This window comes from Eptatretus burgeri, chromosome 3 (assembly GCF_056783735.1).
Source record: "Eptatretus burgeri isolate ZD-2024b chromosome 3, Ebu_testis_v1, whole genome shotgun sequence".
Lineage (NCBI taxonomy): Eukaryota > Metazoa > Chordata > Myxini > Myxiniformes > Myxinidae > Eptatretus > Eptatretus burgeri.
In genome coordinates, this window is record NC_140963.1 from 69,273,532 (window position 1) to 69,291,139 (window position 17,608).

At 41.4% G+C, this 17,608-nt stretch overlaps 1 protein-coding gene across 11 annotated transcripts in view; it reads right to left on the reverse strand.

Moving 5' to 3' along the window:
• Positions 1 to 17,389, reverse strand: part of FIG4 (FIG4 phosphoinositide 5-phosphatase) — a 90,195-nt gene extending 72,806 nt beyond the window's left edge. For 4 of the 11 annotated variants that reach the window (XM_085873858.1, XM_085873856.1, XM_085873857.1 and 1 more), the window contains exons 1-5: positions 17,140 to 17,384; positions 15,949 to 16,017; positions 15,392 to 15,523; positions 4,398 to 4,465; positions 514 to 612 (exon numbers count right to left, since the gene is read on the reverse strand). In XM_085873858.1, the coding sequence (XP_085729984.1) occupies positions 514 to 612; positions 4,398 to 4,460 (162 nt within the window). In that variant the 5' untranslated portion in view covers positions 4,461 to 4,465; positions 15,392 to 15,523; positions 15,949 to 16,017; positions 17,140 to 17,384. Of the gene's footprint in view, positions 1 to 513; positions 613 to 4,397; positions 4,466 to 12,940; positions 13,021 to 15,391; positions 15,524 to 15,637; positions 15,655 to 15,948; positions 16,018 to 17,139 lie in introns of all 11 variants that reach the window. The other 7 variants (XM_085873864.1, XM_085873860.1, XM_085873865.1 and 4 more) reach the window with 7 other exon arrangements.
• Positions 17,390 to 17,608: the final 219 nt, after the last annotated feature.

Below are 17,608 nucleotides of genomic sequence, written 5' to 3' on the forward strand. Positions count from 1 at the left end.
GTTGATCGAGGCGTTTTCCCCACCACTCGAACAATCCTTCGCTGCAATCTTCGATCAAGTTTTCTCTTGCGGTCACGTCCAGGGAGGTTGGCTACAGTGTCTTGGGCCTTAAACTTCCTGATACCATTGCGTACGGTGGACACAGGAACATCAAGGTCTCTGGAGATGGACTTTTAGCCTTGAGGTTGTCCATGCTTGGCTACAATATTTTGTCTGACCTCAGACAATTCTCTGGTCCAAGTGGTGATATGTTTATTTGTGATCCAAGAAGGTCCAAGTGGTCTCGGTCAAATCTGTCAAAAGTGTTAAGGTCTAAATGGTCTTAACATTCAAACAGAACATAATTGATAGGCATATAACCTTCATGGACACACGGCTTCACCACAATTTTCATGCAAGTATGTGTGTGAATAATATATATGCATATGATCTTTATTCAACACCAAGATCACAAGCCACATTGTGTAAAGGAATAAAAGTGAGAAGACGTGAATAAATAATAAATCTCAGCACCTGATCGTCAGTGATTACAAGATCTTGGGGTTCAGTGCGGTCAATCTTCAAAATTCGAAATTTGGTTCCTGCATTGTTGGAGCCGACCAGATAAAATCTCTGAAAGAGAGAAAACCCATCTCACTAGATAGTGAAGGGAGAATACAAATGAAATTGCAACTTAGGCTGGTTGGTCAATTAGATTTACAATGGACATCAAATCACCAAGTCAGTTCAGGTCTTCAATCTCAAGCTATCAACATTTACGAAACAAGCAGAAGTGTTTTTTTCTAAAACCAGAATAAATGATCAATGGTTACAATCTCAAAGAAAAACATTTTGCTTTGTTAAATTTTGCATTGCAGTGCAAGAACATTCCTCTTGGTTTTATGGTTACAAATCTCCTCTTTATTGAAAGCACTGGGATTAAATTACGAAGTGGGCCTGCTTGTTGCATCATTGTTGAGGTGTGGACTTGCCACTGGATGCAGGTGAGGGCAGGTTTTTGGCTAGAGTGTTGGCGCTAACTCGCCTACTCTTCGTCAAAAGACACCTTGGGATCGTTAACATCCACTAGAAACCAATACCGGCAAGACAGGCCTGAAGATTAGCATCCAATTAAAAATGAAAATAAAAAGTTTAGTCGTGTTGGGTATTAGAAAATACAACCCAGACTAGACAGGTTAAAAACAAATACTACACTACAAATATAATAAATATGCAACTAAGGCCTTAGTTATTTTATAACTTGGTTTACGCAGTTCTTCAACTAAAATGTAGGGTCGGTAGGTCGAAATATAAATATAAATATAATTTCAATTTTTACAAATTATATACTTTTTTTTCGGATGTTCCATGGAAAAGACAAGGGGAGGTGGGGGGGGGGGATAAATATAAATCCCGGACCAGGAGGATCTAAGAAAACATTAAAGATGGAAAACCATTCAAATGCAGGATGCCATTGTTCACTGTATCATCTGATGTGAAAAACAATAAAGAAGGATTAAAACTTGTTTTTACAATATAGTCTGGCATGTTTTTCTTATAGGAACCTGTTGGATCATCAAACAAATGGAAACAATGCTGAGAAAATTACTGTCCAAGTCATAGATGTGTGCATGCACACCAGTGCATAGTGCTGGATATGATAAAAAAAAGTGTCCACTCGGAGTCAACACGCTCAAAACGGTCAATCAGAGCCATAACCAGCTTAGTTTTCAGTGGGCATCTGATCGTACCATCTCCCCATCGCCATGAGCACATCAAAGGCTGATTTCTGGTCCGTTTAAGGCTAAATATCAGCATCTCGCAGGGAAATTTGACGTACTTGGCACCGAAATCTTTCAATATGAACAGCGGTGTACAACTTTTGATGGAATCAAAATCGACACAATCGAGAGTAGCATGCGAATCATCCCTGCAACTGCACTGAATTGATGCAATAGTTTGGCCAGAATATTCGTCGTCAAGATGTTGCGTGATTAAATCACCAAAACAGTCACTCAAATTTATACCGCTGACATTCTTAACAACTCAGACTTCCTCTCCTGTCGCAGTCACCGTGAGGTCTTAAATGGAGTTCTTTCATCCCCTCTTCCTGTCCCGGCTGGAGTTCCTCAAGGTAGCGTTCTGGGCCCTGTTCTTTTCTGGTTTTCATCAATGATCTCTCCAACTCTCCGGAACATCCTCTATATCTGTTTGCTGATGACTCCACCCTTTGTCGTACCATCGGTCATCCCTCAGACCGGCAAGCAGCAGTTTCTTCGCTCACTGCAGATCTGGATAAAATCACAAACTGGTCCAACACGTGGAACACGTCTTTCAATCCGGACAAATCTCACACTCTCACTATGTCTCTTCGAAAGGACCGTTTAGAAAATCCCCCCCCCCATCCACTTTCTTAACAATCCTCTGGAAGAAGTCCTTTCTTTCAAGCTTCTGGGTCTCACTATCTGCCATGACCTTTGGTGGGAAAGCCACATTTCAAACCTCGACTCCGATTGGGAATCCTCCGTCGTGCAATGTCCTTCCTTGGCCCACCTGAGCTCCTGACCACTTGCAAAGCTTTTGCCCGCAGCCTGATGGAGTACTGCTCTCCACTCCGGGGTGGTGCTCCTGCCTCCCACCTTTCTCGGCTTCATGCTGTAGAAACCAAGGCATTTCGGATCATTGGCATCTCCCGCAATGAGGCTGAGTCTTTGGGCCTCTCACTCATTCACAGCAGGTTGGTCGGTTGTCTTTCTGCCTTCTTCAGTCTCCTCTCCAGCATCGCCCCCCCTCCCCCCAGCTCTGTGTGATTTGTCCCCACCACATTTCCGCAGGGTGGTCAAGGTCCGCCAACAACCCCTTCTGGTAAAACTACCAAAATCACGAATCACTGCTCACCTTCACTCTTTCATTCCTCTTTTTTCCCACCTTTGGAATAAACTCCCTCACTCTATTCATTCCCATTATTCCAACCAGGCCTTCAAAACAGCTGTTCACCACCACCTCTCATCATCCCCCATCCAAACCCTCGATCTTTTCTACCCCCGACAATCCACCCAAGCCCACCTCCTTCAAATTTCCTGCTTTCCTTCCTGAAAGTCCCTGTAATGTCAATCTTCTATGCCCATGTTCCCCGTCCCATCCCTCTCCCTTCCACAGATCTCCTAATGTCTCTGTTCCCCACTGTTTTGTCCTTCCCACTCCCTCCTCTCGTCTCATGTCCCCCATGATGTGCGTTGTGTGTTAGCGCTCATACGAGCCTCGAGAAGGTATAGAAAAAAAAAAAAAAAAAAAAAAAAAACAACAACAAGCAATCACTTTAGCCCCAGAAACAGTCAATCTGAACCACGCAGGCCACTGGTCAGATGCCATGACCGAAGACGACTGCGCAGCTCAGTTAAAGGTGACTCGGCATTTTGGTGCGCACGCACAAAATTATATATTGAAAAAAATTGCCGACGTTTACATTTTGGGTTTTGAAACTTTTGCACATTCGGCAGAAAATGTATTAATATAAAAGGCTAAAAATGTGTTTTATATTTATATTTCATTTCGGCAAATATACCGTCGGCGGATCCGTAAACCAAGTTATAAAATAACCAAGGCCTCATGTCCAGGGATTTATATTACATGCTGGATACAGAGACCAATCCTGTTCCCATAATAAATGCACCCAATTGATTGGAGTTAATTAAAATTTAACAAAATGACAAATTCTAGCTGTCAAAAACAAATTCTAGTGGACATGGTTAGATTCGGAAGGGTCTGTGCTGCCGAATAAGTTTTTGTTGCCAGGGTTGCAATCCTAGACAGGTCGGCATTCTGACACAGAAATTCAGGGGAGGAATTTGAAACTTGTTCAGGGTGCCGGTGATAGTTCACCTACTTTTTGCGAAGGACAGTGGGATATTTAAACATCCAAACAACACATGCCGGGAGACGGGACATCTGTCCAACTTCCATCCAAAGGACGGCACACACGTTGATGCCTCGCCTGCATGTGAAACACCAGGATGACAGTTTATAGCCGAGTCAGGATTCGAACCCAGGCTGGACAGCTAAGAGCCCATCTCAGCCCTGGGCATGGTTTAAAGAAGCAAATACATGCAGCTGTCCAAATGTCGTTGCAAGATGAATTTATTGTAAATTTTCCAAAGAATTAAAATAATCTCAGGGGTGGGTGGGGGAGTGAGGGGTGAGGAAGTGAGGAGTGGGGGAGTAAGAGACTCCCTCCACCTCACCCGTCCCATTAAATTAATCAACTCGATCAGTATGGCAGCTCATTGATGTTTTAGCTTGTCACATGACCCCAATATCTGCTTTGCATGGTGTTGACAAAGGTACCATCGAAGCCAAGAATGTGTAATCTTTCTCAACTTCAAATTCCAAACAAGTTTTAGTTTTAGCAGACAACGTACAGCTTTGGTTTCATACAGGACCAGCTTCTGGATGCACGAGATGAGAGGGAGGGCAGAAACCATGAAGGCTGAAAAGCACACACACACAGTTTCATCAGTGAGGCTTATTTTATTTTAAAAAAAATTGAAGACAATAAGTTGCAAAAACAAAATGTTTATAATTATGAGAACTATCCAAGTGGCTTGACCACCAGCAGAGCAGGCCTTGCATTTTCAAAATCGGACGGAGCTGATAAATAGGCCTCGTCGTGTGGGGTGAGGGGGCTGATTTTAAAATTGCTTCAAAATCTTGTGAATTCGTTTTTGTAAATTGTTTTAACAGATGGTCCAAATTGACCAATGTCTGTACAAACTGAACTGCCGAAGAATCTGAATAAACTGAGCCTAAACCTAACTATGTAATTTCAAAATGTTCTGACAATTTGCATGATTGATGTGCCGGTACAATACATTACATGTATGCCATTGAACTGGGACCATTCAAGTATTGCGTACACAAGTCCAACCCATTTCTACCCCTGGACTAGCCCACTGCGTTCAACATATACATGGGGATAAATCTTGACTTTTCACTGCCATTACCTTGTCATGTAGGTTGTAGTTGAATGTCCACACCTGGATCCACCAGTAACATAGTAATAATATCAAAAGATTTATTCTCGTAACAAATTTAAAAAACTTTATTCGCTGCAAAGCTGAATGACCAAAAAAAAAAAAAAATCTGAACAGTCGCAAATTTAATGAGTTTATTGATGCATTTCTGTCTCAAAAAAACTAATTTATCTGCAAGTATCTCTCTCTCCAGTCCAATAACATAACAGATACATGTGTTCAGTACATTCTGCCAAATACTAATCAACTTTAGTATTGATGTAAATCTTCAGGCAGAAACCCCCAAAAGTCACTATCATCAGACTCATCAGATAATTGTGAAAGAGATTCATCCCTTGAGCTACCTGAAGATAAGTCCAACACAACAGGATTCTCATCATCTGTGGAGATGGCTTCAACCATGTCATTGTCCGTTTCTCACGTCCAAAAGGAGACCAATGGTGTTGAACAAAGGTGTTTTGTTTTGCCATACAGGAAATCTTAGCTCTTTTTTTTCACAGCTTAATTTTACGGGGCCGATAAAAAGACCCCCCTGAAAATCGACCACCGGGTCGATCGGCCCCGTCAAAATGCAAGCCATGCAGAGTACCTTTGGTTGACAACAATGTATTTTAGTTTTAAATTATACAAGTCAGGACTGGCGCATGCACACAAACGCACGCACGCACGCACACACGCACACAATCTTTCCCTGCCAGAGGAGGGGTTAGCCTTACAGGTCCCATGACAATCTTCTATAAAGGTTGCCTTTTTGAGGCAATGCTGTTATGGTCAGATGCCCTTCCTGATGCCAACCCTTTAGGCCTAGGTCACATTTGCCACGGCGGCCGTGAGGTCTCCAAAATCTACGGCCACGAGCAATTATACGGCAGCCGCAGCATTTCCAGTCACACAATGTAGCAGTCACATATATTTTTATTTTTCGGGGAGCCGCACGGCGTATTTAGACCGAAGTCACATTTGCCACGGCGGCCGTGGGGTCTCCAAAATCTATGGCCATTAGCAATTATATGGCAGCCGCAGCATTTCCACAGTCACACAATGTAGCAGTCACATATATTTTTATTTTTCGGGGAGCCGCACGGCGCATTTATAAATTGTGGAGACCGATAACGTGGGGTTGCCGTACGGTCTTTGATTTGATGTCGCACGGTGACCTTAAGGGGGCCCTGCGGCGGCCATATAATTTTCAAGGCAGACGCAAGGTCGCCTCAAGGTGCCCGCAGGGGGCCCTAAGGCAAACGTGCGGCCAGACGGAGGGTAACGAATGGGTTAATTTTTTTTTTTTTTTTTTTCGGCTTGTCGAATTGCTACGGCGAACGTAGAAATGAAAAAAGTTACAACTCCGCGCTACAATTCCACGGTGACCTTACGACCTGTAAAATATAGCCAAACGGCGTAGGGCCACCCTGAGGCCACCGCACGTTTCTGTCAATTCAGAGGGCGTACGGCCGCCATATCCTCGCCGTAAAGCAAATGTGACTTAGGCCTTCGTTGCCTCTTATGACACGCAGGGATACTTTGTACCGATTCTAAACTGGGGCACACACCGGGAACAATTATACGCACGATATAAAATTTTAACTCGAAATAATTTAACCAGATTCTGTGAAATAATGGTCATCCGCACTGAGTCTGGGAAGTTGGTGGTTCGATTCCAACACTGCGCAAGTCATATCAAAGACTAAATTGGTAAGTGCTGCTTCTTGCTTGGCATTTTAAAGGATAGAGCACGGACAAACACCATAACTTGGCATTCATTTGGAGGAAGTTACTGCTCAAGGTACCAAGACACAAAAGTGATGTCATAAAGCTGTCATCCCAGAACCCAGAGTGCTGTGGGAAGTTGCCTTACTTCCCCAAAGCTGAGTGGCTAGGCACGGCTGAAATGAAGTACTGTGTTGTCTCAAGTGGAACAGACTTGCAGGAGTGATTTGTGACAGAAGGGTAGCTGCAAGAGTGAAGGGGAAAGTTTTTAAGACGGTAGTGAGACCAGCTATGTTGTATGGTTTGGAGGCGGCGTATATTAGAGTATATTATTAGAGTAGGCCAAAGAAGAGGTTCATGGATGCGGTGAGGGCGGACATGCGGGCGGTTGGAGTGTCAATGGAAGATGTGGAGGATAGAGCGAAATGGAGACGGTTGATCTGCTGTGGCGACCCCTAACAGGAGCAGCTGGAAGAAGAAAAAGAAGAAAGAAAAAGAAGAAAAAGAAGAAGAAAAAGAAGAAGAAGAAAAGAAGAAGAAGAAAAAGAAGAAGAAGAAAAAGAAGAAGAAAAAGAAGAAGAAAAAGAAGAAGAAAAAGAAGAAGAAAAAGAAGAATAAAAAGAAGAATAAAAAGAAGAAGAAAAATAAGAAGAAAAAGAAGAAGAAAAAGAAGAAGAAAAAGAAGAAGAAAAATAAGAAGAAAAAGAAGAAGAAAAAGAAGAAGAAAAAGAAGAAGAAAAAGAAGAAGAAAAACAAGAAGAAAAGAAGAAGAAAAAGAAGAAGAAAAAGAAGAAGAAAAAGAAGAAGAAAAGAAGAAGAAAAAGAAGAAGAAAAAGAAGAAGAAAAAGAAGAAGAAAAAGAAGAAGAAAAAGAAGAAGAAAAGAAGAAGAAAAAGAAGAAGAAAAAGAAGAAGAAAAAGAAGAAGAAAAAGAAGAAGAAAAAGAAGAAGAAAAAGAAGAAGAAAAGAAGAAGAAAAAGACAGAAGAAAAAGAAGAAGAAAAAGAAGAAGAAAAAGAAGAAGAAGAAAAAGAATAAGAAGAAAAAGAAGAAGAAGAAAAAGAAGAAGAAGAAAAGAAAAAGAAGAAGAAGAAAAAGAAGAAAAAGAAGAAAAAGAAAAAGAAGAAGAAAAAAAGAAGAAGAAAAAGAAGAAGAAAAAGAAGAAGAAAAAGAAGAAGAAAAAGAAGAAGAAAAAGAAGAAGAAGAAGAAGAAAAGAAGAAGAAAAGAAGAAGAAAAAGAAGAAGAAAAAGAAGAAGAAAAAGAAGAAAAAGAAGAAGAAAAAGAAGAAGAAAAAGAAGAAAAAGAAGAAGAAAAAGAAGAAGAAAAAGAAGAAGAAAAAGAAGAAGAAAAAGAAGAAGAAAAAGAAAAAGAAAAAGAAAAAGAAAAAGAAAAAGAAAAAGAAAAAGAAAAAGAAAAAGAAAAAGAAAAAGAAAAAGAAAAAGAAGAAGAAAAAGAAAAAGAAAAAGAAGAAGAAAAAGAAGAAGAAAAAGAAAAAGAAAAAGAAAAAGAAGAAGAAGAAGAAGAAGAAGAAGATGTATATAATAATGCTTAATTAATTTACAAAATAATTTTAATTCGGAGAAAATGGGAGGGGGCAGGGCAATTAAATAGACTAATCATCTTCTTCTTTTGTGTTCAACACAAGGCAATGAGGTAGCATCATTGGCTGAAGGCATAGCCAGGCCACTGATGCAATGACCTATGCTGGTTAGGGCAGGAATTTAGAATTTGTTCAGGGTGCCAGCGATAGCTCACCAACTCATTGCGAAGGACACTGCAGGATCTTTAACGTTACCAATAAATGCTGGCATATGGGATGCCCGTTGAACATCCATCCAAGGGATGGCACACATATTGAAGAATAACAGTTCATAGCTGGGTCGGGATTCAAACCCAGGCTCGACAGCGAAGAGGAGAGTGTGCGTACCTCCAGCCTTGGCCATCCTGCCAACCCTAATGGACTCGTCAATAATGATGCGATGAGTGCAACTCGTTCAACCCTATAAGCTGTCATGGAGAAAGTAAAACTAAACTAGAAAAATCCGACTCGCACTTGAATGAAATTTTAGAAGTCGGGGAAGGTCAGGTGGTTTGTTGCCGATACATCAATACAAATCTATTAGTCATCAAGAAAACTCAACAGGTGAGGCTCCAAAATATGGTAAAAGGGACCATGACCTTTTTTTTTTTAAACAAACTAAAAGTCAGACGCAGTTTATTCACTCACCTCTTCATGTTTTATCTAATAAATAAGATTTATCGGATGTCTGTCTGAATTTATTTATCAGATGTCTCGGATGAAGACCCTCAAGACCATTGAATTCCCCAACCACCAGACGCCTTAAAACCCCAAATATCATCAAGATCCCAAAGATCCCCAAGATACTCAAATCTTTTGAAGACCCGAAATACCCCAAATTCACTTTAGACCCCAAAGACCCTCAAGACCCTTAAATAAACACAAACCGGCATCGCCTCAACTTGCTATCAAATAAATAACATTGATCGGATGTCTGTCTCTTTTTTCAAGGACCGCTGGGCTGACAACCATCACATTTGGCACACAGCCCAAGTCCAACCCAGGGATTGTCCTAAGGGTATTTTCATCCCCAACCTCAGCCTTTCAAAGACCCCCAAGAACCATAAGACTTTTTTTTTTTTACATGCTTGAGAGACAAGACCCCTTAAGACCACTGAATTCCACAACCAGAATTAAGACACTTTAAAACCCCGACTACCCCAAAGAACCTTTGGACCCCCAAAGACTCTTGAAGACCCCAAGACCCCTTTACTCACTGGTGTTCTGGCTCTCCTGCCCCCTACACAGTCCCCCCCCCCCAACTTTGGTTCTCCGACCCCATTCTCAGCCCTGCCGGCGACTGTTTCTCCCACTTCGGTACCCCCTCTCGACCCCCACCTGGGCAAACGCCCGGTCACCCTGCCAGTTGCGAAATAAATAAGAAAATAAAGATTTGCTATTTTTTGAGATAGGTAGGTTTGATTCATGTAGTAATTCTGAACAGGGTTACCAGCGATCTCGTCTTCACTTCTTTTGTACAAAAATCTTGCCTTTTTGCTATCTTTCACCTCGCTATTCCATCGGGAAACATACCGACACCAAAGTAATGGAGAGACAGGCGGATATAAGACGCAAGGGAATTGAGCAACAGGAAAAGGTGAGAAAAGGAAACGGGAGGAAACTTCATTGTGAATGTGGAAGATCCCATGATAAATTTTTTTTAAATAACTACAGATGTTGTTGAGACTAGGCTTACCGCCGTATGCGTGCTCGGAATTGGTGATCCACAGCAATAATAATCTTTGTGACCTTATCTCAAGCTTACAATGAGGAAAACATCAAACCACATGTCTAGCAGGATTTGGACAACACACACACACACACACACACACACACACACACACACACACACACACACACACACACACACACACACACACACACACACACACACACACACACACACACACACACACACACACACCTCGATTTTACATTTAGGATACAATAACATTTGTGGAGACAACTCCCTAACAAAGTGCTAATGACAAACCACCAGAGATAAGAGAGGCTTTTGTAAAATATTTTCAAGTTTGCTGATTAATGCTATTCGGGCTGGGTTTTTTCGGGTTCGGCTGTTGTGCTCGGAATTAGTGATTGCACCTCCCTCCACCCCAACTCCCAGCCTGGATATAGGGTTAAGACAGACGCACCGATGACTTAGTGCCCCATCCTTTATAGATAGGTACCAGCACAAAACACCATCGACTTGATGAGTTGCTCCAACCCCCAGCCCATTTCAATGAATAAAATGGGCTGGCAGGATAGCTTATATGCAAGCACACTCAACTTTGAGCTGCCTCGCCAGAGTCTGAACCTGAGCTCACTGGAAATTGTCATCCCGGTGTTTCACAGGCTGGGCGATTCATCAGTGTGCGTGCCGACCCTCCGATGGACGTTAAACTGGGTGCACCGTCTGCTGGTATTAGTTGCTGGACGTTAACTACCCCACGGTTTCTTTCATGAAGAGAAGGTGAGCTGTCGCCAGCATCATGGCCAGATTCCAAATTCCTGCCCTAACCAGCAGAGGACACTGCATCAACGGCACAGTTGGGCTACCAGAAAATGATGCCAACTGTAGCAATGTGCTGCATGCAAAAGGAGTGGTAAAATTGCTTAAACAAGCATTATTAAACTTTATGTTGAATGCATTGTCCCATAGGGTAGGCCATTCAATTATAGTTCAATTTGACTGAACAAGGGGTTAAAAGCTTGAGGAGGCAATGGGGGAGGTGGCAGACTACAAATCATACTTCTATAAATTTTTCTTCTTTCAGACTATAAATCATACATGCCCAAGTTTTTTTTGCATTTGCTTCCATACAAAAATGAACAATCAAAAATGAGCCAAAAGAAGAATTACATCAATAGCGGTTCAAAATAAAAAAAACAAGTTTCCCAAATATTTAACAAAAGGCTAATAGCAATGATGACTGCTACCACCGAAGGTGGAGAGAGAGGTTATGTTTTCACCCCCTGCTTGTCTGTCTGTGAACTGGACATCTCAAAAAGTTATGGACAGATTCAAACGAAACACGAGTGTGTGACAAGGATGGATCGATTCGATGTTGGTGAAGATCCGGATTCTGGATCAGATAATTTTTTGTGATTCTTCACCATTGAGAGATGGGGAGCAAAAATGATATATAGCACAATATCTCAAAAAGTTGTGGACGGATTCAGACGAAAAACTTTGTGGATGAGTTGGGTAAATGACAAGAACAAGCCAATTACATTTTGGTGCAGGTCCGGATCCAGATCTGGCTTATCAGTGGGATGCAAAAGGTAAGCTGTTCAGCATGGCGAAGATATGCCCTCTATTGAGTGCCGTTCCAGTTACATACGGAAGTAGAGAATTCATAGAATATCTCGCACCACACAGTCTTGAGAAGGGCCCGTCTGTACCCGTTTACCCGATCTTGTCTGTACCCGTTTATGGTGAGGATGTTGAGGTGATATTCATGCCTCTGCTAGCTGTGAGCCAGAAGTCAATAACTGTCTGGGTCAGGCCTGGGGAGTCTTGTATTCACTGTATCATGGGGTGTGGCACTGTCGTTAACTGAGCAGGAGGATGAAAGTCTGAGTCTTCATGTCATTGGTGCTTCCAGTGTTGCTCTACAGATGTGAGACTTGGACTCTGACCAGAGATCTGAGATGGAGACTTAATTCCTTTGGTACCAGGTCTCTTCGGAGAATCCTTGGCTATCGCTGGTCGGATTTTGTGTCCAATGAGCGGTTGCTGAGAAAGACTCAAATGAGATTTGTTACCTGCATCGTATGTGAGCGCCAGCTGCGGCTGTATGGACATGTGGCTCGTTTTCCTGACGCTGATCTTGCTCACCAGATTCTCTCAGCAACGAGCCTCGTGAGTGGAGGAGGCCAATGGGCCGACTATGTGCCTCGTGGTTACAGCAGATTGATCAGCATCTCAAGGAGATGGGGATGGACCAGGTATCTGCCTGGGGGATGACCAGACGGAGGCGCATGGAGTACCAGCGGAAAGTGGAGGCAGAGACATGCTGCTCCGGCGCATGCTCCCATAGCTGACCTGACATGTGGGGTCATAAATATACACAGTTACATTCACTTATATGGATCAATGATCCCTCAATTCTCAACAGGTTGGCAATGCTAATGCAGGCTTTGATGGGCCTAATAGCCTTCTCCTCCTCCTGTTCTCCTTATAAGGAACACATATGTATATATATATATATATATATATATATATATATATATATATATATATATATATATATATATATTGTATATGTTCTTTATAAGGAACATATACAATGTATACATTGTTGTTACCAGCAGAGTACCCACCCAATGGGCGATCTTCTTCCAAGCATGCAACATACCATTTATTTGGGCAGTGCATAAGCAACTGACATCTCTCCACAAAAAAACTGCCAAAAACCCAGGTTACACGCATGAAGCAAAAACATACCTACTGCTTATAATTGAAAACACATTACTGAACTGGAAAACATGGGGACAGGAATAGTGTACTATAAATGGTGGAGACTTGTAATGCCCTCTCCCGCATGGAAGCAACGCTACACGATACACATTTACATTAAAAAAAAAATTTGCACCCCCCCCCCTCCCCCACACACCCAAGACCAACGGAAAAGATAAACACACCCTTGTATATTAATGGGAGTCATGCTGATCCTCTGTAGCAAGTCTGGATGTAATTGGCTCAGAACTGTAGGAGGAGTAGCCTGACAAACACAGAAAAACCGGTCCGTGAATGATATTGAGGATTCATTATTATTATAATTATATGGAGGGAACCCAACACTTTTTACGATTTGATTTCTTCTTTCAACTGTCCTAAACCCAGGGTATAAGCTTACACCATCCTACAACTGCAGCAGCATGCTTTCACAATGCATTTTCCTGTATATGATGGAAAGGTAACTTGAACCCATTCCATATCAATGAAACAAATATATTGTCGAAACTCTACATTAACAAAGCACACGAGACTACGCTTTACTAGAGTACTGCAACAGAGTGGTGAACTTCATTTGAATGAACATAGCCTAGCCCTAAAAAAAAACGATTCCAAGATAATCAAATGCACAACTTGGAAACCAGATCGACGACATTCTTTCTTTGTGACATAACCATGACTGGTGTTTCGTTATAAATGCCATCCCTGAGCTTCGATTGTCGAGGGAAGGAATAGGGGCGGTTTTGAGCAGGACGTGATTTTATTTCTGTAAATTTCCTGGTGATGCATCTGTCAGATTGCTTCTTCGTGCCTATAACCCAAAAATCCCACATCCTACAGAGCAACGACAAACGCTTCATCATCCCCCAAGCAAGGACCAACACTTTGAGATCATTCCTCCCAGACACCATCCATCTCTGTTGGGCTCATCAGACTGTGGTTGACAATACCAGCAGTGCCAGATTTATAGTGGTGGGGGCCCCAGGGCACACATGGGTGGTGGTGGCCCTTTCTGCCACCAATGATGAAACGAAGCAGTGGTTTTTCAACCTTTTTCACAAATGGCACCCAAAACTCTTATCTTATTCTGCAGCACCCCTATTCAATTTTCTGTTTGCTTTCAACCATTGCAAGCTCCACAAATTAAATTATTGGATAAAATAATAATTTCAGGAGTGTTTTATCAGGATTTTATTACCACCAATGGATTCCAGATCTATATTGTAAAAGGAGCAGTGTCTGTCTGGCTGTGTTTGTTTGTCGTGTTAAAACTTGAGAACGGATTAACGGATTTCAATAAATCGAACTACGGCGGATTCATGGAACTCTCGGGAAGGTTTGTGATCTAAAAAAAAAAAAAAAAAAAAAAATCTTCATGGGTACACAGGGCACATGTGGCAAAACTGCAAACGCCAATGAGCAACGCTGGTTATCCCCGCACTCTCAGGAATCCTTTTTCTTCTTGCCCTATTGATTAGCTATCACAGCAAAGATTGGCATTTCCATCAGCGAAGCGACGGGTCTTGTGTTGTTGTAAATGAAGATTGGCAAAGCGTGCAATTAGCCTGTCAAAAAAATATGATAAGAGTTGCAACTTTCAAGCTACATTTGATTCATGGAACGATAAGCAACGAAACGAGAAGCATTGCTTTATATGTTCCTGGTATCGAATTCTGCCAACAAAGAAAGTAAAAAAACCCTCGAAAAAAAATGAATGGGACTATATTAGAGAAACAATTTCCAACTATACTTGTCAAATACCCATTGAATGGCAAATTTTTGGAGCAAATTTGCTGCACTGCTTAATCCAATATATATTTTGGCTTGTTCGTTTGTCTGTCCTTGAAACAAGCACAAACCATTCGCCCTAGAGCTACCAAGAAAGGAGTGTGTAGCACACGGGATCTGCAACAACACTGCATTTGACTGGACCTGCAACGTGAACAAGCGTTCAATTTGGTGAAATTCCACATTTTGGTGCATTTTCCCCGAAAATCGGTCCCGTCATTTTCTGCCGCATCAGGTCCCGTCATGTGCGTAATGGTTTTAACAGGAAGTTAATGTGGCAATGTTTTTTTTTTTTGTTTAATGATTTTAAAAAAAAATCAACAACTTTACCATGCCACCAAAGAAACGGGCAAGTTTGGGCAGATCTACATGAGCTGCCAGAAAGAAAAAAAAAAACACAAGAAGCCCGGAAGCAGGAAAGCTCACAAGAAAGACAATCATGACTTGAAGCTGACCGTAAACGACCAGAGCAACATCTCCTCAGAAAATTTTTTTTTTTTTTTAAATCAAATTCAGCCTTATGTCTTAAACTTTATTTTATTTAATCTGCGGAAATAATGTGAAATTCATCCCAGGCAACGCCAGGTACCTCAGCTTGTATCATACAATTTGCAACAACAATCAGACACTTACATGTCATGGTGCACAATCTGATTATGATAGACACATGTAGGCAGACAGACCGATTAAACATGGATAGGTACCTCCTTTCAAGCCTTGAGACTAGCAAAGTCACAAATCAAGTCAGATAAGTCAATATCACGCAGCAAGTCATATTCAGTTGACGAGAGAAAAAGCAGGTCATGCGACATTGTGTCATGACTGTGTGTAAGCAGTTGTTTATCTACCAGCAAGAAGTTTAAAGCTGGTGCAAATCAGTGCCAGCTAAGGTGCACGTCGTCCAACAAGAGGACAGATCCCTTTTCCGTCCTGCTTGCATTCATGCAATCCCTCAGTGCAATAATACTCCTTGGAGATCTCTGCGAAGTAAAAGAAGGAGAAAAAATAAATAAAAAAAAAGGAAAAGAATAAGAAAAACAGAAAAAAAGAAGAAGAGGAAGGGAAAAATAGTGGCAATACGCCTGGGTGCTCACCTGGTACAATAAGGATACTGAGGAGGAAATCAACATGGGATAGAATCAGAAAAAATGTACCAGTGAACCTATGTTATAACAAATACCGATTTTGGGGGGACAACCACCCACCGGTCTGTAAATCCCCTTCGACCCCAATTTATTTAAATGGCGTGAACAAATTTTCATACATTATGGGTGATGAAGGTTGTGGTGAAGTTTTATCAAAATTGTGAGTTTTAGTTTCGGAGAAAAAAAACAAATACATATTTTAGAGCGCAACCCCCCCCCCCACCCCATGCACTCCACTTTGTCTGCGATTTTTATCTCACCTGGAACATAGCTCCAGGGAGCTTATGGGATGGCGTGTCGTCTGTCCACAAATACTTTCAACTTCTTCTCTGAAACCACAAAGGATTTCGATGAAACTTTATCATAACATTCCTCACAGAGTATGTCCCAAAATTTGTTCATGGCATGAAAAAAAAAAACACATATATATATATATATATATATATACATATATATATACATATATATATATACATATATATATATATATACATATACATATATACATATACATATACATATACATATACATATACATATATATATATATATATAATATAAATATATATGTAAAATCGTGCCCTATGGGGGTCTCCGGGGGTTGCCTTCCAAAATAGGTATTTGCTTTCTTCTCAGAAACTACATGTGCAATACCGATGAAACTTCGCCACAACCTGCATCATCCGTGATGTACCAAAGATTGTTCACACCATGACAAAAAAATACATAAATCAGGGTCTAAGGGTGTTGGGGGTCGGGGGGATTGCACCCCAAAAGAGGAATTTCCTTTCTTCTCAGAAACTACACACCCAATTCAAATGAAACTTCACCAAGACCTTAATCATCCATGATGTACCAAAGATTGTTCACACCAAGACAAAAAAAACAAAACAACAAAAATCGGGGTCCAAGGGTGTCGGGGGGGGGCGATTGCCCCACAAAAGAGGAATTTCCTTTCTTCTCAGAAACTACACACGCAATTCAAATGAAACTTCATCAAGACCTTCATCATCCGTGATGTACCAAAGATTGTTCACACCATGACAAAAAAAAAAAAAAAAAAAAAAAAAAATCGGGGTCTAAGGGTGTCGGTGGGGGAGGGGGTTGCCCCCCAAAAGAGGAATTTCCTTTTTTCCTCAGAAACTACACACACAATTTTGATGACACTTCACCACCACCTTCATCATCCGTGTTGTTACAAAGCTCCTTCATGACATTAGAAAAATCGGGGTCTAAGGGGGTGTAGGGGGGGGTTGCCCCCCACAATATGTATTGGCTTTCTTCTCCGAAACTACACACACAATTTTGATGAAACTTGACCACAACCTTCATCGCCCATGGCCATGATGTACCAAAGTTTGTTCACGACATTAAAAAAATTCGAGGTCCAAAGAAGGTCTCTGAGGGAGGGAGGGGGTTGTCAAAATATGGGGATGAATCACCGGTCTCACCAACTCAGGAGCAAAGGAATCCGACTTCACCAGCCAAGCAAGCCGAGCCGACCATGTACGCTCACAATCAAAATATAATTTCTTGCATCAACCTCGACTGGTAACCATCATGCACATCAATTGCTTGTTAAAGTTGCGCAAAGACCGCAAGCAAACTTCCACCATTTATAACAACACCGAACACCAGATTATTGTTTCTCGGAAGAAGAAAATAAACAAATTAAAATTATTATAAAAATTAAACCTGCTCTGATCAACAATCTGTGTATATATGCTCAATAATAATTACAAATGTGAATAATACGCCTCGTAATAATTTTTGAAGGAATAAAAAAAAAAATGTGGGAAGTGACGAAACGAAAAAAAATCGTGATTGGAGCTGCTCCAAACAACACTGCGTGGGCCGACAAATAGCGCAGAAAAAAAACCACTTCAAAATATGACTTTTCATGCTCGTCCTCGGGATTTA